Below are 20154 nucleotides of genomic sequence, written 5' to 3'. Positions count from 1 at the left end.
GCTGGACCCAATCATGGCCCGCATGGACGAATTCAGGCGCCGGCACATGCATGATGATGACGACGAGAACTGCGAACTGGACGACGAGAACTTCGAGGTTGGCGCAGCAACCCAAGGCGCCCAAGAGACCGAGCCGCAGTCCGCATCCCCGGAGGAGGTTGAGCCGATGGGTCCCGTCCAAGAGACCAGTGTCAGCCAGATGCCGACAGTCACGCCCGCGATCGCCGACCACACACCATTGAGTCACGGCCAAGCGGCTCCAGTCTTCGACTTCAACCTCGAACGGGTAGCGCAGGTGTCCCGGTCCGTTGCCAGGGCGGACATACCGACGAACAGGGAGTCACCGAGGCTCAATGTCGAGGCGGCGATGGCCGCGATTGCCGGTATCCGCGGTCCTGGCGCCCAGCCTCAGCACGTTCCATCCGATGAGCAGCTCATTGCCCGTCCCTCACAGCGTGAAAGCGCGCCCGGAAGCCAAGCAGAGGGCATCGCAGGGGCTTTAGGCGAGTCCGTCTGGCCCGAGCAAGGCGGCGGAAGAGGAGGAGAAGCAACCGGTGGCGGACACACCCATATACGCGGCGCCACCTAAGCTCGGACCTGACGCAGCTGAGCAGGCCAATGCCGCACTGACCCAGCACGCCGGTCCTGCTGAGCGGAAGGTGCTCCCTGCTCGCGGCGTGAGAGGAAACAAAGAAGCAAAGCAGAAGGCGCTGCAAGGACTCCTGAAGGAGGAGGGAACTGACCCGTGAGCTCGGCGAGGAAGACAACTCCCGCTGGGGGTTTCCGGGAGAGGGAGCCGGAACTCTGGGCCGAGTTGCTCGCCGAGAGAATTGCGGAGAAGGAGAACGTCCGATTCAAGGGGAAGGAGGAGGCCTGATTTGTGGGCCGAACCGCGTGCCTGGGAGACAGCAAAACACCATCATGACTTTGAAGCAATGCCACCTCTTTCTGGGATAGGGTAGCGGAGGGTGGGCCAGAGAGAGGGCTTCGGTCTTTTTGTGTAAACAAACGACGCCTGTACCGAGACCAACAACGCCCACGTCGTCGGAAAGTTGCCGCTGAGGAGGCACAGCGGTCTACTCAAGCACGTAGGATGTTGACGCTTCCCCATAATCCAGAGCCTTCTTTGAAGGGGGAGGGGGAGGGTTGAAGCGAAGAGGCCCATAAACCGGAGAAGGCGAACACCGAAGAACCGGAGACAGCCATTTTTGAAGGTATCGGAAGAGCAGGTCATGTCGGCCGAACACGCCGAGCAGGAGGCCGCTGAAAGGGAGGGCCGGGAGGTCCAGTGTGTCGATCTAGCAAGGCAGGCCTGGTTCAGGAGACTGCATATCAAGGGGCAATCGTCACCCTGCAGACGGGCTCAACAACGCGTCTGTTGGCCATACGCTATACTGCAGCTGTACGCATATTGCATACACAACCGTCTCTATGGACGCATCCAAGCACCGTTGCTCCATGGTTATACAGCGCGTCCCGAGGCCCCCCATTCCCAATGCTCTTCCATTTCCCAAACATTTCCCAAACGCTGGATCACCGGGCCTTCTCAACTTGTAGACACATCTCCCACGCAACGTCGCCAACTCTCAATTACTCATTCTGACTTTCCCATCACTGAAACACATAATCATCATGGACGCTTGGAAGGGCGAACTTGCTGCGGAGGCCCAGGGACACCGTCGTGCCGAGCGCGAAGTCGACAGTCTCTACATCGACTTGACTGACGCGATGGACGTCGATGCTGACGCGTCAGACATGGAGTACGACGCAATGGATACCGACTGCGACCACGTGGAAGTCGACAACGCGACTATGCCCTGCTCATCAACCTCGATTCCTGGAAGGGCGTCCTCCTGGCTCGCTCAAATTGAGAAGCTCCACTTGCCCATCCAGAAGCTCCGCGTTGAACCTTATGTCGAGTGATTCTCTTTGGCCGCTCGGTTGGGGCCGAAGATCACGGACAACTCGCGCCGCCAGAGGTCTTCGCCGCGGACCGTGCAAAGACCACAAGAACCGGGAAGAGCCAAGGGCGGCAAGCCGGCACCTGCTCCCAGCGCCGAGAATAAGAAGGCCGAGAAGTCGTCTTGCCAGGGGAAACCCAAGAAGTCGAACCAAAAGCCAAGGAATGACTCCTCCCACACCCGATCCGGCCAGAGATGAGTTCATGTCGAGCCAGCTTCCGTTGTGTGTCTTGCTAACGTAAAGCCAGGCTCACTCGCAGAGCTCACTGATGGCCGCTGACCGCTCTCAAGCAACAAAGGAACAAGGGACAAGATGATGGCAGGCAGCAAACAGTAAGTGGTGACCATACTTCCTGTGACGGCGTCATTCTAAAACGCATGCAGCCACTGTTCGAAACATAACCAACATCAAGACTTTGAAGCATTATCACCTCTTTCTGGGATAGAGTAGCGGCGGGTTGGCCAGACAGAGAACTTCGGTCATTTGCACCTACCGGTGCTTCAATCTCGTCCAGCCACTGGTGCCCCTGGCTGTGTTGGCGACTCCGGGCGTGCCGCCATTCGACTCGACAGTCCGCACCGTCATGACACTCGTAGCTCCGAGATCCCCGCGCCCAGCATTGCCATGATCTCGAACAAGGACACCATCATCAAAGCCGTCCTCCAGCTCGTCGCCCTCAATCTTCTCCCATTCCAGCATCGGCGCCTCACTCGACAAGCGCTTCTTCAACCGATCCGCCAACTTCAGAGGCGAAAGAATCTTGAAGTTACGGACGAATTCAGTGCCCTCAGCTCCCCCCAGAAAGCTATGCAGCGTTCCGTGCGACCAGCGACCGATCGTCGACTTGGGGTTCGTGATTTCGCCACGGTCGTCATCTCTGGGACTCCCGGTCGGCGGGCTGAGCGAAGAGGGGAAAGTCGGCTCGACGGATCGACGGTGGAGTTGGTCCCCGATGAGAAGACGCCAGAGATTCTGGCCCATATTACACACATCCTCGTACGACTCCTTGTCGCCGAAAGAGACACCCTGCGAGCAGCACGCCCAGGCTATATCGTAAGCCAGCAAAGAGACTCCCTCCAAGAAGAACGAATATGCTGACGGATCCTCCTTGGCCAGCGTCGGAAGAGGCTTGTCGATAAATAACGGACGAGGCCGTGAAACATGCTTCTGCTCCCCATTGTCCGAGAGGGGCGGAATCTGCGGCGCCAGCGATCCCGGAAACGGCGCCTCTTCATACTTGTAAGATGCCAAAAGCGCGAAGATGGTTGGCCGTGGGTAGTCGGAATGCGGCAGGGTAATCTCTGCCGGCAGCCGGATGGCCAGGTAGTGACACGCCAACGTCAAGATATGTGCAATGTGCGCAAGGCATGTTGAAATCAGCTCAGGCGACATACCTGCCAGCATGGTCAGTCAAGGGTCAACCAACACATGAACAAAAACGCAACCAGCTAACCAGCGACAGGGCGACGACCAACCGAGCAAATAAAACTTACTATTCATGGCGTGAAGATCGAAGATCTCGACTCCGCCAATCTCATAGCGCTTGACGCTGCCCTTCTTGACCTGGCGAAGACCATACAGCCTGGCAGATCCCTCGCACAGAAAGGCCCTGGTGGCAGCCATGGTGTCGGCACTGCGATTCCACTTGTACCTCAGCCTCTGGATGGACCGCTCAACCTCCTCCAACTGCCTGTTCCGCCGCGTCGCGGTACCGGCCGAGATTGACGACAAATCCGACTTCTTCCGGGCGATTGCATCCTTCTTCGCAGCAATCTTCCTCCGCGCAGCATCAATCTCGCTCCTCAGCCGGTCGGCCTGCGCAATAATCTGGCTCGTTCGGTCACGGGAAGCCTCTTCATCAGCTCTCAGCCGGTCGACTTCGGCACTCGACCTGGGAGTCTGATCCTTTGAAGCTCCTTCGCTGCTCGCCAAGGCGGCTTCGACCCGGCGCTCAGCATCTTCATGGCCGATCAGCGCTCGGGCGTACTCGACCCGGGACTCATACAGGCAATTCCTTGCGTCGACTGCACAAAGAAACGGCAGATTCGTCGCGTGATGCGGGCGATGACAGATGTCGCAGTGAATCATGGCTGCAGGATCGCTTTGTCCCGGGTTGGACTTGCGATGTTCGGGGAAGGAGTGAAACACCAGGCAGCTGGCAGGCGGTGTTTAAGGTAAGTTATTGGCAGCCTTACATTTCAGGGATCAGGTGTGGCGGCATCATTTCATATCTCGGGCCAAAATCTAACTTCCATCGGTTTCTCAGAACGTCTCAGAATCGGCTTCCAAGAAACTCACAAACAGCAGAAGCTTGAAGAGCTCGGCTGACTTCAACATCTCGAGTCACCTGGCCTCGACGCTCTCAGCGGGAAGGAATGTTGCTCCGGAACAAGCCCGCGTCACGGGTCATCGCGCAACCGGAACGCGCCCCACCGCTTGGCATCCCAATCACCAATCAGCCCCCAGCCTGCGCCAGCCTGCCTGCCGGCATCTCAACCAATCATCCCCGCCGCCCCGCGAAATCGTTCTCGTCTCATTCGCGAGAATCGCATTGACAGCTCATCGCAAGAACATCATCTGCAGAGCCGCAGGCACACCAATCAGCCATCCCAACGGCCGCGGGATTGATTTGGGCATCAAAGCCTTTCTCGGGCATCTTTTCCCCTCAAGCATGGGAGAGGGGTCAGAAGTCGAGAACTGAGCTTGAAACCCTTTCAGCAGCAAACAATTCGCCAATGGCTTGACACAGATACAAGAAGATTATTCGGGGGTTTGCCTTCTTCAACGAGTGTCTCGTCAAGTCACATCAGACGAACAAAGCAAACCAAAAAGCCATTCACGACTCTCATGGCCAGGGCATCGCGTCGCTCTTCATCCTCCTCAAAGACACACGGTCACCCGTCACCGGTTGAGACACCCGAGTCACCCATTCTCCCAGTTCCCCAGACGGAGGCAATCCGAAACAGTCCTCCAAAACCTGCCGTTCCCGACACCATGGCGGATGCTCAGGCCACAATTCCCAAACCTCAGACCAGTCGCTCCCAAGTTAGGACCCCAGAACCGCGCCAATCCAAAGAGCGCATAAACGGCCAGAAAGAGACCGGCGAGAGATCGCCCAGCACCCCCGGGCATCTGGCACCATTTGACTGGGATGAGTTCGAGGCGCGCTACGAAGAGGCGCTCGCCGACGCTGATCTCCAGGAGCAAGAGCTTCTGAGAGAGTTTGAGGATCTTGTCAAGGTGAGCCGAGACGAACCTTGCCGTCGCTGACCGTACCCAACGGACAACTCGCTGACAGTGTTGCAGTTCTTCAACGTCTGGGCCTCCGCGGCCTCAGTCCATGACACCGAGCGCGGCGTGAAGAGACTCCAGACCAGAGAACGATACGTCAAGATAGCTGAACAGAGCTTGTCACAGAAGAAAAAGCATCGTAAGTTTTGTTCTTATATCCTTTCTTTTTCATCGTCTTCCTCTTCCTCCTTTGTCTTTGTTCTTGTCTTCCTCTTCCTTCTTCTCTTAGTTCACACCACGGCTGTCCAGTCCTGACCTAACATATCACCAGTCTCTGAGGTTGTCCGCGCTTTCCAGAGTGCCCTGGCGCTCCTGAGCCAGTCTTAAACTACACACCACAAGGATGATTGGTTGGAGGATGTTTTGAACTGGTTCTCGCGGCACGTTGCAAAGTACTTTGTCAGCCAGTACGACCCCTGGCACCGAAACATCGAGCAGGCGCGCAGTGTTTAGAAAGGCGAAAAAGACACGACACTCGACAAAGCCACATCAAAAACACAAGCAAAAAGAACAAAACCCACAAAAGTAAGTTGAGGCTGTTGGTGTCAGTTGCCCCTCAATTTATCAATCTCCCCCAGGTCTTGACAGCGGGTAAATAAACAAAACCTCTCATACCATTTCAAAATCCGCAAAAAGATCTCTGAAAAAAAAATAACCTCCTGTCTTGGCCTGGGAAAGGAGTTGGACCTGCCATTCCAGCATTCGCCAAGAGGCGGATGAGTTTGTTGCACGACACTTGACTTCCTCCCTTTTCCTTGGGGTTCATTCATGCTTGGACCCTGTGGCTACGGATCGCGCGCCGTCGGCACTCAACAAGAGCACTCTCAGCTTACCCAGCGACGGCCCTCTGAGAAACAGCACCCTCTCTGAGAATCAGCAACCTCTCTGCGAGTCAGCCCCTCTCTGCGATTCTACACGTCTCTGAGAAACAGCACCTCTTCTGCCGATTGGACCCCGTGCTAAATTGTGCACTGGCCGAAACAAGATCTCGACGAATGGAGAATCAGAAACACAACCAAGGGGAAACTCATCTGGAGTGGCTTCGAAAGCATCTGCCTCTGCACCTTTCGAGTCGATCCGACTTACACCGAGCACGTGACCGTTTGGGGATTCCTGCATCCACCCGAGCATTCCTCGACCATTCATCCTCCGAACCCGACAAATTGTCACGTCGCTCGCGCCACACAATGGCGGCCACGTCGTTCAAAGTACCTCAAATCAGCGAAGTAAGTACCCAAACTTAGCGTTTGTGTTGAATAAAAAAATCTGACCTTTTTATCTGCAGGCTGAGATGACCGCATTCCACCAAGCGCACTTCTCCAAACCGGCGACAGATGACTTCCATGCGCACTTCCTCCGACCCGACCTTCCTTCAACAGGAGAAGCCACATACGATGCAGTGGGCGGAAACGAGTACTACGAGTACTACGAAGAGGAAGAGGATGGCCTGGGCTACTATTCCGACGGCGTCAAACGGACTCTCACCGACGAGCAGATCGCCATCTTCAGACACTCTGAACTCCAAGCTCTGCGCCGCAAAAGAGAATCCTCCCAGCTTAGAAAAGCCACAACCACAAACCCCGAGGAAGATGCGGCCCGCGACACATCTGAAGAAGGCGAGATCTTGTCGACGCCATCCGCCACCGCGAAGAAACCCAAGAAACGGAAGCGCGGCAAAGTCAAGAACAGCAAAACCAGGAGTGGAGAGGAGCCCATTGATTTGCGCAAGCGAACCTGGGATGTAGTCGACGAGGGTTTGGCCACGCTCGACTACGGCGATGAAGAGAACAAGCCCGTTGAGGCCAGCGCGGTCCAGCGGCGTCGCATCTCTTACGACGATTGAGGACGGAGGACACTCGCACATCACTGCAACCCTTCCAAACCAAGCAATTCTCTGTCCTCGTCTTCTCCGGCTCTCTACTTGAGCGCCAGAGCCAGGTAGTTGACCACTGCCGTCTTTAGCACAACCAACCAGACAAAGAAGTGTAAGTCGCGGCCTCTTTCTTTGCGCATGACAATTTCCACATGATGAGATTTTTCGTATCGTCATCCTTAGCCGGAAATTTGGCCGAATGTGGTGCGGCTTCTCCCATGCAAAGTGAAAGGCTTGTGCCATGACTTCGAGCTGAAACATGTCGAGTTAATCTTCTCTCTGAGACACATACCTCTATCCGGATTTCCCATGCATCTGCAGTGGTTATGTCCTGGGACAAGCGGCTAACTTTCTTTCCGTCAGGCTTTGCACCATGTTGGACATGTCGTCTCTGAACGGAGTTGGGAATGGAAGAAGTGGTGTCATCATAGAGCGACGACGGTGAAACGTGTTTCGGGTGGTTTTTGGTGGCGAAGCAGAAGATGAGAGAAGGAGAACACGTCATGAATTGACAGTCTCATAGTGGGGTCTTGGTGCAAATTGGTGGAATGATGTTAGGGAAGAGGGCTGAACTCGGGGTGTTTGGGAAGGGAGTTGAGTGGGAGAATTCTCGTCAAGCATGGACGATGGAGACGTGGATTGTCTGGCATGGACATGGAAAAGGGACAAAAGTCATGAAATGACGGCCTCTTGCATCATAAAATAACGTTGGCATCTGGCTTGGGAAGGGATGAAGGTGGAATAGGGACGTTAGATTACGGGAGTTCATGGCAGGTGTCGGGGCTACATGATACGGCGTTCGGGAAAGGGACGTTGTTGGCGGCGACGGACAAGGGAAGGACAGGCCCGATAGGCCATGCCGGGAAGGTCCGGAGTTCCTGTGGGGCGTTTCGGGGAGTTCTGGGAGGGTTGGCATTTGGCGTAGGGAATACATGAGTTGGGATACATGCCATTTTCTGTGTCGCTGGCGTGAAGTGACCAATTGATATGAAATGAAGTTGGCTTGTATCGCGGTTTCTGGCATGCCATAGCGACACCAAGAGAGACACGTCTTCAAGTGATGCCCGCCGAGAGGTGATGATGGTCCGAGTCCCCGACAGGTTCAGGGAGAGAGCGCCAGCCAGCATTGATGTGCGTAAGTAAGCGGGCTAGGGTAAGGTACCTTGTCATGTAGTGTCGATTGGAAGAGCACTGCAGTTAAAGGGACCGCTGAAGTGATTTTGAATCGTCTTGTGGTTTGATTGAAAGCATCTCTATAACAGATACAGGCCCTTTCGCCAGCGATTCTTAGTCTACAATGCTGCTCAACGCAAGCAACGGAGCAGCAAAAAATCAACGCCGGCTGGATCCAGTTCCACCCCAATCATCGATCTCGTTCCCCAGCCCCAAGACTCAAAACTTGTAGACCTGCTCCTCGGTATACCCCAACTCCTTCAGAATTCCCTTGAGCTCGCCCTGGTCCTTGGGGCTCTTCTTGTTGCCCGAGATGGAATCCATCATGCCCGGCGGGCCGCATACAAACACCTTGATGTTGTCCTCCTTGGGCTCGGGCAGAACCGTCTTGAGGAGCTCTTTGTTGATGTAACCCTTGCCACCGGTCCATTCCTTGGGCGGGTTGTCGAGCACGTAAAACGCGCGGAACCGGCGGGGGTTGTGATTTTCGAGCGTCGCCAGCTCGTTCTTGAGGAGGATGTCGTCCTCGCTGACGTTGCCGAAGACGAGCGTCACTTTTGTGGTGTCGTCCGGGTTGGAAAAGATGGCCCGGCACAGCTGCCACATGGGCGTGATGCCCGTGCCGCCCGCGATGAGCGCGATGTGCTTGTGCTTGTTGGGCTGCCAGGGGTACTTGGGAATTGGGCCCTTGACGTCGAGACGCTGGCCGGGCACCATGTCGTGCAGGTGCGTGCTCATGGGCCCGTTGGGGTACTTCTTGACGAGCAGGTCGATGTAGCCCTTGGCGTCCTCGTCGCTGATGGGCGTGTAGGGCCGGATGACGGGCTTGGCGTCCGGGTCGTTGGGCTTGAACTTGGTCAGGATGGCGCTGGCGATCTGCAGGCCCGATACCATGTCATCCTCGGGCAGGCGGAAGCGGAAGCGCTTCGAGTTGTGGTTGACCATCTCGACCTCCTCGAGCTTGAGGCTGACCCAGCCCTGATCGCCGCCCGTGAGCGCCTTCTTGGCCTCGCCGCTGGTGAGCTTCTCGGTTGCGGCGCCCGCGGTGTCCTTCACGGTCTCCTCGGCCTTCTTGACGGCCGGAGTGCTCCTGGAGAAGTAGTAGCCTACGCCGGCAAGGGCGACAGCAACGGCGCCGTAGAGCAGCATGTTGTTGCCTTTTTTGGGGTCAGTAGAGAGCTGCTCGGTGGCATAGCGGCGGGCCTGGAACTGCTGCACGCTGTGTCAGATGGTCTGGCGGTGCAGGAGCTTGGAAGTGGGCAGTGAGCGCTAGAGAGGTATCAAATTAAGAAGCTCACCCGCTTGAGGGGCGCGGCGACCCGGAAGGCAGATCGGCTGGCGACGAACAAACTCATGGTGTTAACAATTGATTGCTGTTTTTGGAGGCGTAGGTGTGTTGGTTGTGTCAATCGAAAGGGTATTTGTGGCGGGCAAATGAGGAGATGTGATGGTGCGATCGTAACACAGCCAAGAGCAGCCTCTTCCGTTACCACCCCTCGACAATGTTCGGGAGATTTGTTTGCGGGTACCAATCTGAAGCTTGGTGGGCAGGTGCGTTACGTCATTCCGCACGCTGAAACGGTTCCTGGCGGCGCTATCGGATGTTGCTTCGGAGCATTGAAATGGCGTATCTACGGTCAATACCTGCTTACGATAAGGTAAGTTTGATCAAGCTGGCCACTGTATCCGTACTGTACCTATCGCTGTTCTCCGAGTTGGTCGAGTGTGGATTCCTGTCTTCCAATTTCTTGCCTAGATTCTTAGGCTTCATTTTCATAAGCAGCATGGAACGCATGGAATTGTAACTTGCAAGGCGGTTGAGCGGGCCGCTCCTAAGTGAAGCACGAGACACGGCGTGAGGTGGGACGGACTGGAGCAAGTCCTCGATCGAGGATATGTGCGATTGTCCCAATGGACGGTCATATGTGTGCGAGTACACCGCAAACCAAAGCCAAGTCAACAATGGCATCATCGTCATCATTCATAGCTCCAAAAAGAAAAGAAAAAGAAAAGAAACCGGAAAACCAAGACAACACGCGCGGTGAATTTCACCGCCGGCCAAAACCATGGGATATTGGTACATGACACCCTCTTTGCGCCCGCACCGCTTCCCTCCAACACCCCTGATATGCAACACTAGTGAATATGCTTCTTCGACAACATGACCACCTTACACGTCTACCTCAACGTGGTATCCCGTCCTACCTATTTCTCACTCTTTTCTGCGCTCCATATATCACCTCGACTCCCTCTTCCTCGATGCACTTGAACCAGCAGTTTCCAGCTTCGCATCGGGCAACGTCTCCAGCCCGCCAGCCGCCGCCGCCGCCGTTTCGCCTTTCTTCAGCCCACTTCCGGCAGTGGTGGCGGTGGAGGGTGTATCCTGGCTCGCCCGCCTGGACCCGAACCCCTGGTGGACGGCTAGTGTGGGAGTGTTGGCCTGGCTGCCACCCCGCTGGCCGTGGTAGTGCACCACCTGTGGGGGCGGTTGGCCAGCCTGCGTGCCCAACAGATGCTGCGGGTAAGGGTCGAGGTCCTTGCTCGAGGTGGAAAAGGTCGAGACGATCGGCTGCTGGTAGCCGTTGGTTGTAGCTGACACCGTGGACGCTGTGTTGCTCGTGGCCGTCGACGAGCCGCTGGCTGTGGTGATTGCGGGCGAGCGGGGGAATTGCTGGGCCGTTGAGTGCTCTGCCTGGGTCGGCGTGCCGCCGTCGTTGGTTGGGCTGGCCGGGCTGCCGTCGCCCACGTTCAGACTGCCCGTCAGGCTGGTCATGCCGCCTTCGATATCGCGCAGCAGGCGGACGTATTCTTCGGGCACGAGCCCGCTCTCTTGTGTCTTGGGATCCTCGGCCACCAGCCAGCCTTGCCCGTACCGGTATGAGACCCAGATGATCTGGCCTTCGACGAGCGGCAGCTCGCTCTCGTTCTCCCGCTCAAAGTCAAAGAGCGCGACGGCCTTTCCGTGCATTTCTTCGTCGGGCGACGTGATAGTGAATTGGTAATCACGTGAATAGCGGGACTCGTCCGTGTTGTGGTAGCCCGGTGATGAGCATGCGCTCGAATCGTCAGAGCCAAACTCGCCCGCTTCGCCAAATTGGCGCGGCTGCTGGCTCGCCAGCTGGTACCCGTTGTTGCCGTGTCGTGCTTCATCGCCGGGATATGTGACGTACTCGCCGCCCGGCCCATTGGCCTCGTTGCCTTGGTTGACATAGTACCGCTCACTGCCGTCGCCATTGGTGCCGACGTAGTACCCCCTGTCCTCATCATAAGTCTGCGAGGCTGCCTGTGCCTCGCGGCTACCTCGGCCCTTGACGAGAGAGCCGCCCTTCACAAGAGAGCCGGAGCTCTTGTGCTTTCTGTGCCTCGAGCTTACGACGGGACTTTGGAGGTCGTCATCCTCGCTCCATGGTGGGCCGTCGGCAAACTGAATCGAAGGCAGGTCGGCAGGCCTGTTGGAGAAGTTGCTGCTCCACGACTGGCTATCCCATCCTGTCCTGGTATCCCATGCGGGGAAGTCCGAGAAACTTTGCTGCTCGCTCGCCGGAGTGGTCATGCCTGAGGGGGGCCGCGAGGGCTCCGACGGCGGGCCATAGTGCAGAGGATGAGACGAAGGGTAAGCGAAGTCCCGCACGAGCGTGTAGGGCAGGCTCGAAGGATAGAGTGGAAAGAGATGCGAGGGCGGGCGCGACCTCGAGAGGATGGAGCTCGTTGTCGAGTACTGCGACAAGCGGTTCTTGGAGGCGTGCGACATCGGGCGCGGTAGGTTAGTCCTGCGAGCGGGCGGCGAGGTAATCAGCGGAGGGAGGGCGGGGTGCGCCACGTTCGCAGACGGAGACGGAAGAGCGGCAGGCGGCGAAGTCGCGGGAGACGAGCCGGGCGACATGACCGCCGTCATGGTTGGCCGAAGGTCGATTAGCGCGGGTGAGGAAGAATCAATGGGTTTCGACGCCGTGTGGAGTTTGCGCTTGCGCCCTGGCTCACTTTCAAGTCGCTGGTGGAGACAAGGAAGGCCTCGAGGATTTTGGGATACAAGGGTACTCGGGAGGGCTCGTGAGCCCTGCGCAGCGCTTTCGGCGTCCCCAAACTGTTGCTTGTATCAATGCGCACCGTTGCAGCCGGAAGAAGCGGTCGCTGTGTGTTGCTAGGAAACGTGGATACGTGTTTCGTCCAGCTGATATTGTTCTGGGCTCAGACAATGCCAGCGCTAGGAGACAGGCGATCCACAGTTGGCAGCCTGCGCCGTATTATTAGACCAGGCCCCGGTGTTCTCCTGAAGAGGCGGACTACGGAACAGCAGCGGCAAACATCCAAGGGCCGGCACATGTGGTTGCCGGAACGGAGCGGGCACAATTGGATAAGAAGAAACCAACAAATCTCAGCCAGCCCGATTCGTCGGAGTTGAGAAAAAGAAGACGCAGAACAGACCAAACTGGGCCCGGGTTGGAGAGGGGCAGTGGAGAAGCGCAAGAACGAGACAAAGGCGGGCGGCTGGCCAGCGAAAGAGTGGCAGCTAAGCGCGCTGCGGCCACTGCAGACTGCAAGACCCCGCCCAGCATCCTTGAATCGCTTCATGGCCATTCGAACTTCAGTTCTTGCAAATCGGTTCCATGGATCCAGTGCTCTTACAAACTCACCTGCCGGCGCTGCCTGAGGTAAGGTCCTCTGGTTACCTGAGGTAGTCTTGTATCAACAGTGAAAACTTCAGAGCCTTACTGTATACCACCGACCTCCCCTACCTTAGATTGTCCTGCCCTCTCCCGCTGTACCTTTAGTCGGGTATGAACCCCTCGCCAAGTCAATCATCAAGGGTATGTTTCGCTGCACGACCTGGCTGGCGAATGTAGTGTGCGACAAGCGAAACACAAGGGATGGCCAAGCCCTTCTCCCCTGCTCCTTTTGGGTGCGGCTCCCGTCAGATGGGAGCGAAGTTCAAGAGACGAGGATCTTCATTCTCCCCATCCATCCCTCGAAACCACCAGGACGGCAGCTCGTCAGGCGCCCTCGTTACCATGACCTATCCAGTGAGTCAGCTCAACAGAGCATCATGGCCCAACTGACAAGCGTTCTGCTCTCTGTTGTCGACGGACTAACTCGACTTGTCACCGCCAATAAGCGGCAACTCTACGGAGTAGCTATTTTTAGAACTGCAGTCATGATCCCATCATCGCGTCTCTTGGAGCTATCGACAACTCAGATCTGGCTAGCATACGGTACAAAAAAAGCCACAGAACAGATGCAATAAGAATAAAAGAAGACGAAACAGACCTTGAGCGTTGAGGCCTACCTCTTTACAAACGAAGCTTTCCGTCCAAAAGTTTTGTGTTTCACCCGGCAAAAGCGCAGTCTGGGCCCGCAATCCTGAAACACTCAGGTATGCGAGTGGGGTGACTTCCGAGAGTAGGCGGTCACCAGCGGCAGTATAACCGGCTTCCGCTTACCTAAGGCGGGCTCACAGGCTTTGTTGAATCGCGTTTTTGCCAAGGGCGGCTCCAACTGCTCAAAAACACATTTCTCAGTTCCAGGTTTCCAGGTCTCCAAACTTTCGCACTTGGAGATTCTCAACCACCCGCCCCCCGACACCTCGCATTGGGAGCGTGGTTAACATCCAGGATGCGAACATAACGCTGTTGCCCTGGAGTCTTTCCCCGCAGGTAAGAGCATAGTAGGGGCCCCGGTTTCCCTCTTCATACCTCCTCCGTGATGACTTATTATTGGAGCTATCTGAGTCCCGCTTCGGCGGGCGTTGACGACAAGTTTCATTATTACGCTATTTATTTCTGATGGCATGACAATACCCTGCAGTACTCGACAGAATCATCTCTTGCCCAGCGGCGCACAGCTAACTCCTGGCGTAGAGACCTGTGGGTGCAATCTTCGCGAAGTACGGAGCAGCCCAGCGCAGTCACCCTTCAAATTCAAACGTCCCTCCACCCGCCTGTGTCATTCATCATGGAGACCGCAAATGGGAGTGCGGCCCCGGCGCAGAACGGCCAGCAGGGAGATGAAACTGGATTCAAGTTGAAGTTCTGCACAGTCTGCGCAAGCAATCAGAATCGGTAAGCTGCCCGGCGCCATGGCTGCTCGTCAAGCCCTTGACTGACACAGCGCAGGTCGATGGAAGGGCACCTCCGTCTCGCACAGGCCAACTATCCCGTCATCTCTTTCGGCACGGGATCCCTCGTACGGTTGCCAGGGCCGACCGTGACGCAGCCCAACGTCTACAAGTTCAATCAGACGTCGTACGACAGTATCTATCGGGAACTCGAGGCCAAGGACCCTCAGCTATACCGGGCGAACGGCTTGCTGAACATGCTCGGCCGGAACCGCGTCATCAAGTGGGGTCCTGAACGGTGGCAAGACTGGCAGATTGGGATGCCGAGGGTGAAGCATGAAAAGGACCAAGGGAGCGCGGGCATGGAGTCGGGCGTGCCAGACATCGTTATCACCTGCGAGGAGCGTTGTTGGGATGCCGTGATCGACGACCTCTTGAACCGCGGCGCCCCGTTGAACCGGCCCGTCCACGTCATCAACATTGATATCAAGGACAACCACAAGGATGCCTCCATTGGCGGCGGAGCCATCGTCGACCTCGCGGATTCTCTGAACAAAGCGGCCATGGAAGAGCGCGAGAAGGTTGGGCCAGCTGCGTTTGATGCTGGGGGGGCTGCCAGCAGAGCAAGCTTTGACGAACGGGTGCCGGAGATCTTGGCTGAATGGCAAGAGAGATGGCCGGATTTGCCTTCCACGTGGACCTTGTCTTGGTTTTGAGGTTTCTGTCTTTGATTGCTATTTCTCTATGCAATGGCGTTGGGTGGCAGGTTGCTGGGTTTGCGGAATCAGGCGTAAGGACGGGATCGAGGCACGAGATACCAGGCATCAATCAAACCTATGAACTTGGCCATGATGACAATAGGCCATTGAACACCACAACAGCAGAGATGTTTGAGCATTGGTCATTGATCGAGGTTTGGTTTGGCTTTCTTCTAACAGTCCTGCTTGTGCATTCGGAGAGTTCGGGTAATCTTTCGGCTCTTGGTGCATGTTGGTCCACCTCGAGCTCCGCCTCATCAGCTCAGCTTTGATGTCCAAACCAAAAAGGGCCCCGTTTGACCAGCAAACACATGATGACGGGAGAAATGAAAGCAACAGGGGATGGTAGTGGAAGCTTTACACTCCTGAGACACTGCAAAAGGGCCTCCTAGCTGACTCGCAATGAAAAAAAAATGATAACTCGACGGGGAATAACTATACGGAGAAAGCCCGGGGGCCAATGCGGTACCTTGGCCGTCCCTGATGACATGAGCGTAAAGCATGAAGCAACTCTGTGCCTGCGTGATGATTCCACGTGGAGTCCAAAACAGACACGGTCCAGAAGCACAAAGAAAAAGGTACCATTATGAAAGACATGCTGATGATGATGAAAGGAAAGGGAAGCAGAAAGTTGTGCCGTCAACCAGCTTTTCTTCCCCCTACAGGCTAGTGGCAAGGGGGTTCCATAGGATCGGGCCCCGAATCGCATCGATCATATGAGGTTGCATCCCTTTGTTCTTCCTCGAGAACTTGAAGGGCTTTCGAGGGAGTTGATGTCTTCTCTGTCAGCTCGGCCCTACTTTGACTTCGTGGGCTTCCCAACTCTCACTGGAAGGAGCGGACCGATCGGCTTCCCATTCACTTTTTGCAGGGGCAATCCCCCTGTGCATCCCTGTCTCCGCCATCCCACTCTCCCTTCGCCTAACCGTTCCTACCGTAGCGCGCGATTAGCAGCCAAGGGAAATTAACGTTAACGTTAGGTATGTAGCAGGGGACTGGAAATTGATTCTCCTTTGAGACTTTCCCACCCATTTTGACCAATTCCGTCGTCCTTCGTTGTCCAACCTTCCATCCCGCGCAACAAAGAGCCAAATCGCTGTGTGTGGGCGCTTGTGTGATTACACTGCCCAAAAGAGAAAAGGCCAGGCGGGAAAGGACTTTGTCTGCCAGCGCTTTCGCAAACAGATCGGTGTTTTGCTTTCCTTTTGCTCTCCTGACTCGTGCTCTACTTCTTCTTCTTTTTGTTGCCGCCTAGTTTGCAGCCTGGGTAAACTGAACAGAGTACCGAGGACCGACGAAGCCACATCAAGTAGAGACTTGGAGACCGGACGACGAGACGGCGGTTCGAGACAGCCTCCAGCTCCCAGACACGAGGAACCTACGAGCCCACGAGCCCACGAGCCACAAGCTACAACCAGTCCCCAACCCCACGGCCACGATTCTTGGTACCACGGCCAGGACGTCCGACATTCGACCGCATCCTTTTTGCTGTGCTGTTCCGGTTTAGTGGTCGGTCGGGCCGCGCCACTTGAGCCTCCTTTGCAGCAGCTGCTCGCTACCCAGCCGCTCCTGACACCGACCGTTCGTTGGCCGAGCGCGTTGAAGGCGTTTCATGCTGTGACGACTCCCGGGCGCCCTGCTCCTCCGCACTTTTTTGCATGCACGTTCGACCCAGCTTCACTTAACTGCGACAAAGATTTCCCATCCTTCGTCAGCGCCACGCACAAGCTGTGGCAGAGTGCGCGACCAGGCCTGGCGCCCGCTTGACACCGCCAGCACAACTGACAGTTCACACCGCATATCATGAATGGCCGCGGTGCGCCGCTCTCACCTGTTTCTGTTGGCGGTAGCGAATGGTCATATCCCGTCGGCGACAAAGACGGGCCTCCATATCAAAACACCCGTGGTCAGCTCAGCACACCGCCCGACTCGGCGGGACCAGGCAAGCCCATGAACGGCAACTTTCCACCAGGTCCGAGGAGCGTCGGCGGGCCCTCGCCGCCTCCCTCGGTCGGCAGATCCAGCGCCGGTACCAACATATATGCGAGAAGCGAGAGCGGGAGGAGCCAGAGCCAATTAGAAAATCAAGAACTGGTGCTGTCTGAACACTATTCCTCCCTCAAGCGATTCCTCTCGGCCACATCACGCGATGGCAACCCGAAACCACCACCGAACAAGGCTCGCGACAAGCTGCAGCGCCTTACCGGCGTCCAGTTTCTCGAACTTAGTACAGACGTCTACGATGAGCTGAAGCGACGCGAGCTCGCGAGCCGAAGACCCCCGAATGCTCCACCCGGCACCGGCCCTCCCGATCACCTATTACCCGAAGAAAATTTTCACCCGAAGCGGAATCAGGCACGCCAGAAGCTCTCCTCTCTGGGACCTCCGCGGTTCCGCGACCTGGCCACTGACGTGTTCTGTGAGCTGGAGCGGCGGTTCCCACGTTTCGCGGGGCCGGACATTCCACGGGTCGGGAGTCCAATGTCGGTCCGCGGCGGGCGACCGAGTCGATCAGGGACACCCGTCAACGGAATGAACGGATACCCTCCGAGGGACCAGAGCCGAAGGCGTCCCTCTGAAGCCAGCTCAGTTCGTAGTGGGCGCGGGTTGCCGACGCCTATGAACGGCTCCTTTCCTATCCCGCCATCCCCCTCGGTGACAAATGGCGATTACGGGCGACCCATGCCGAAACAGTTCCAGAGCAACACAATCGTCCCGAACAAGAGCACCATGGTGGAGGAAGATGACGATTCCATCAGCCCCACAAGTCCAGACCCCAACGCCGCCGGTGCGTATAGGGATCGAAACAGCAAGCGCAGCGCAGGACAATCCGAGGTTTGTTCTTCCCTGCTTGTAGAATTGATGGACTAGCTGATCCCAGATTTTACAGTCCGACAAGAAGCTTATCGAAGACTATGAGCAGCAGGTCAGGGAGCTGCGGGAGAAGCTTGACAATATGGAGGACGTGCTGAAAAAGAAGAACGACGAACTCGGTAGCCTGCTAGACGGCGAACGCTCCAAAGCCGCTGCGGCGAGCTCGGCTAAGGAGGAGTGGGATGATGCGCGTGCGGACCTGGAGGACAAGCTAGCTGAGGCTCAGAAACTGAATGATTCCCTGCAGCGGGAGATCGACAGGATGCGAAGCGAGCACGCGAACGAGACGCGGCAATTGAGGCATGACCTTGAGCAGGCCCAAAGATCCAGCAGCAAACCAATGTCGAACGGGGCGGCCGATATCGAGCTGGAGCGGGAGAATAAGGCACTGCGCACGGCGCTCGAAGAGCAGGAACAAGTGACCGAGGAGGTGCGGCGGGAAGCCCAGGAATTTCTCCGGGAGATGAAAATGATCTCGCAGCAGAGCGTCGGAGCTTGGGAGAGACAGTCCGAGATGGAAAAGACGATTGAGTCGCTCGAGGCCGAGGTACGAGAGTGGCAGAACCGCTATGCGCGCGCAAAGACGCAGTTGCGGAACATGCGTGGTTCCTCGGCTGGCCTCGCGGCCGATCAAGACGCTGCCAAGTACGTCCGGGAGAAGGGCTTTGTGGGGGACAATGGATTGGTTAAGGACATCCACGTCACAAAGTTCCAGCTGGCCATCGACGACCTCCTGCAGCGCGCGCGTAGGGACAATTCAGAGCGGGTGATGGATGCTATGAAAGCGGTTGTCGTAGCTGTTCGGCGGATCAGCAAGGACATCGACGGATCGGCACAGAATGGGGACGCCGTCATGCAGCATCAGAAGCTCAAATCTCGAGTATCTTCTACGGCCAACAATCTGATAACGACGGCCAAAAACTTTGCCAGCTCGGCCGGCATATCCCCAGTATCACTGCTGGATGCAGCCGCATCTCACCTTGTTGCAGCGGTCGTTGACCTGCTTCAAGTAGCCAAGATCCGGTCCACGCCCGCGGACGAGTTGGAGGATGACGACAATGGAACCGTCACCCCCTTGGATTCGACTGGCTTCTTCTCCCCGCAAAGCAATGGCCAGAGTCAGATATCGAGCGTAACTTCGGTCCAGAGCTCACTCCCGCCACCTCCGCCATTCCAGGGGTTGGGTCCCAGGAGTCGGACCAGCGTAGACTCATCCTCCTACAGCCCTGTCAGCTCGCCACGCGAGTCGCTTGCCAAGGGTGGGATGACTCCCAATGGATCGGCCGCGAACGGCAGTGAAGGTGGGTACGGCGGACTGAACAAAGCTCTCCCCATCGCTCCCAACACCAACGGGAACGGAAACGGCTTCTACAACACGCGGCAGCCCGACAGACGGACGGAGGACCTCAAGATCTACCTCGAGGACCAAACGGCCGTTCTGGTGCAGACAATCCAGAACCTCGTCCAGCTGGTCCGAAACGACGCCGACATCAACCAGGTCACGGAGGAGATCCACGTCATCACGGACGTGGTCGGGCAGGTGACGGCCGAGACGCAGTCGGCCGGCGGCCCCGGCGGGGCGGAGCTGGTCAAGCGGGTGGCGGCGTGCCGCGAGCGGCTGATGGAGGCGGGCAAGCGGGGGCTCGACATCGTGGCTGAGGGCAACGACAGCAAGAGCCGCGAGTGGCGCATGTGGACGCAGACGCTGCCGCCCATTGCGTTTGAAATTGCGCGCGAGGTGAAGGAGCTCGTGCAAAAGGTTGATCAGCTCGTTTTGGATGACGGGAGTGCGGATGATTTTGCATGAGAGGTTCTGGGTTGAGGTGGCATCTTCTACCTTCTGGGAGGGATGAGGAGGGGCGGTTTCTACTATTTCAGTTCTACCTTAGGTTTTGCTTTGATACCCCATCATGGCCCCTGTTTTTCCCTGTTCTCTGGTTTTATCTTCCTGTCGCCTTGTTAATGGTGTTCAAGAAACGCTTTGGGCTGCATTGTTGGCTTTCTGGCTTGAGGGCGGTGAAAAGATTCGGGGTTCTCACTTCCTGCTATATAAACAGGCCTGTTCCTGTGGAGGATTTGCATAGACCTGGCGTGAAGATCGATTGAGGCATGATGCTGATGAGGGGTTGGATACACGTAGTCATGTTTCCACGGATGTATTGTACCAGTAT

General features: G+C 56.7%; 10 protein-coding genes across 10 annotated transcripts; 7 read left to right on the top strand and 3 right to left on the bottom strand.

Annotated features, from left to right (window-relative positions):
• Nucleotides 1-13: 13 nt before the first annotated feature.
• N657DRAFT_629310 (uncharacterized protein) lies at nt 14-749 on the top strand (the record flags this gene model as incomplete). Its single annotated transcript, XM_062790876.1, has 2 exons — nt 14-554; nt 607-749. The coding sequence occupies 2 exons, from the start codon at nt 14-16 to the stop codon at nt 747-749; spliced, it is 684 nt and encodes a 227-aa protein (XP_062651920.1).
• An 883-nt stretch (nt 750-1632) lies between these two features.
• On the top strand, nt 1633-2160 carry N657DRAFT_629309 (uncharacterized protein; the record flags this gene model as incomplete). Its single annotated transcript, XM_062790875.1, has 2 exons — nt 1633-1914; nt 1954-2160. The coding sequence occupies 2 exons, from the start codon at nt 1633-1635 to the stop codon at nt 2158-2160; spliced, it is 489 nt and encodes a 162-aa protein (XP_062651919.1).
• A 291-nt stretch (nt 2161-2451) lies between these two features.
• N657DRAFT_561751 (uncharacterized protein) lies at nt 2452-4050 on the bottom strand (the record flags this gene model as incomplete). The annotated part of the gene is made up of 2 exons (XM_062788079.1): nt 2452-3356; nt 3456-4050. The coding sequence occupies 2 exons, from the start codon at nt 4048-4050 to the stop codon at nt 2452-2454; spliced, it is 1500 nt and encodes a 499-aa protein (XP_062651918.1).
• Nucleotides 4051-4714: 664 nt separating this feature from the next.
• On the top strand, nt 4715-5768 carry N657DRAFT_5512 (uncharacterized protein). The gene is made up of 2 exons (XM_062787902.1): nt 4715-5202; nt 5269-5768. Exons 1-2 carry the CDS (start codon nt 4810-4812, stop codon nt 5506-5508), a joined length of 633 nt encoding a protein of 210 aa, XP_062651917.1. The 5' UTR covers nt 4715-4809; the 3' UTR covers nt 5509-5768.
• A 672-nt stretch (nt 5769-6440) lies between these two features.
• Nucleotides 6441-7096, top strand: N657DRAFT_629306 (uncharacterized protein; the record flags this gene model as incomplete). Its single annotated transcript, XM_062790874.1, has 2 exons — nt 6441-6479; nt 6539-7096. The coding sequence occupies 2 exons, from the start codon at nt 6441-6443 to the stop codon at nt 7094-7096; spliced, it is 597 nt and encodes a 198-aa protein (XP_062651916.1).
• A 1245-nt stretch (nt 7097-8341) lies between these two features.
• On the bottom strand, nt 8342-9756 carry N657DRAFT_638556 (ferredoxin reductase-like protein). Its single transcript, XM_062791616.1, has 2 exons — nt 9598-9756; nt 8342-9511 (listed from the first exon to the last, which is right to left on the bottom strand). The coding sequence occupies exons 1-2, from the start codon at nt 9652-9654 to the stop codon at nt 8519-8521; spliced, it is 1050 nt and encodes a 349-aa protein (XP_062651915.1). The 5' UTR covers nt 9655-9756; the 3' UTR covers nt 8342-8518.
• A 779-nt stretch (nt 9757-10535) lies between these two features.
• N657DRAFT_563511 (uncharacterized protein) lies at nt 10536-12182 on the bottom strand (the record flags this gene model as incomplete). Its single annotated transcript, XM_062788219.1, has 1 exon — nt 10536-12182. The coding sequence occupies one exon, from the start codon at nt 12180-12182 to the stop codon at nt 10536-10538; it is 1647 nt and encodes a 548-aa protein (XP_062651914.1).
• A 114-nt stretch (nt 12183-12296) lies between these two features.
• On the top strand, nt 12297-12774 carry N657DRAFT_5491 (uncharacterized protein). The gene has a single exon (XM_062787878.1). It carries the CDS (start codon nt 12399-12401, stop codon nt 12699-12701), a length of 303 nt encoding a protein of 100 aa, XP_062651913.1. The 5' UTR covers nt 12297-12398; the 3' UTR covers nt 12702-12774.
• Nucleotides 12775-13840: 1066 nt separating this feature from the next.
• Nucleotides 13841-15282, top strand: N657DRAFT_5298 (RNA polymerase II subunit A C-terminal domain phosphatase SSU72). The gene is made up of 4 exons (XM_062787724.1): nt 13841-13961; nt 14017-14100; nt 14155-14355; nt 14410-15282. The coding sequence occupies exons 3-4, from the start codon at nt 14249-14251 to the stop codon at nt 15065-15067; spliced, it is 765 nt and encodes a 254-aa protein (XP_062651912.1). The 5' UTR covers nt 13841-13961; nt 14017-14100; nt 14155-14248; the 3' UTR covers nt 15068-15282.
• A 1630-nt stretch (nt 15283-16912) lies between these two features.
• N657DRAFT_629302 (uncharacterized protein) lies at nt 16913-19790 on the top strand (the record flags this gene model as incomplete). Its single annotated transcript, XM_062790873.1, has 2 exons — nt 16913-17944; nt 17991-19790. The coding sequence occupies 2 exons, from the start codon at nt 16913-16915 to the stop codon at nt 19788-19790; spliced, it is 2832 nt and encodes a 943-aa protein (XP_062651911.1).
• Between the last annotated feature and the right edge of the window lie 364 nt (nt 19791-20154).

The sequence above is a fragment of the Parathielavia appendiculata genome (genome assembly GCF_033297405.1).
Source record: "Parathielavia appendiculata strain CBS 731.68 unplaced genomic scaffold N657scaffold_1, whole genome shotgun sequence".
NCBI lineage: Eukaryota > Fungi > Ascomycota > Sordariomycetes > Sordariales > Chaetomiaceae > Parathielavia > Parathielavia appendiculata.
Note: the sequence above shows the minus strand (reverse complement) of the source record. Positions and strands in the feature narration are given on the sequence as shown.

Excerpts from the sequence above, each read along its gene's own strand:
- N657DRAFT_5512 (XM_062787902.1), top strand. The coding sequence starts at position 4,810 with ATGGCCAGGGCATCGCGTCGCTCTTCATCCTCCTCAAAGACACACGGT. Across the intron at positions 5,203-5,268 it reads AGTTTGAGGATCTTGTCAAG|TTCTTCAACGTCTGGGCCTC; the intron begins GTGAGCCGAGAC and ends ACAGTGTTGCAG.
- N657DRAFT_5298 (XM_062787724.1), top strand. The coding sequence starts at position 14,249 with ATGGAGACCGCAAATGGGAGTGCGGCCCCGGCGCAGAACGGCCAGCAG. Across the intron at positions 14,356-14,409 it reads TGCGCAAGCAATCAGAATCG|GTCGATGGAAGGGCACCTCC; the intron begins GTAAGCTGCCCG and ends GACACAGCGCAG.
- N657DRAFT_638556 (XM_062791616.1), bottom strand. The coding sequence starts at position 9,654 with ATGAGTTTGTTCGTCGCCAGCCGATCTGCCTTCCGGGTCGCCGCGCCC. Across the intron at positions 9,512-9,597 it reads TCGCCGCGCCCCTCAAGCGG|CAGTTCCAGGCCCGCCGCTA; the intron begins GTGAGCTTCTTA and ends CACAGCGTGCAG.
- N657DRAFT_5491 (XM_062787878.1), top strand. The coding sequence starts at position 12,399 with ATGCGCACCGTTGCAGCCGGAAGAAGCGGTCGCTGTGTGTTGCTAGGA.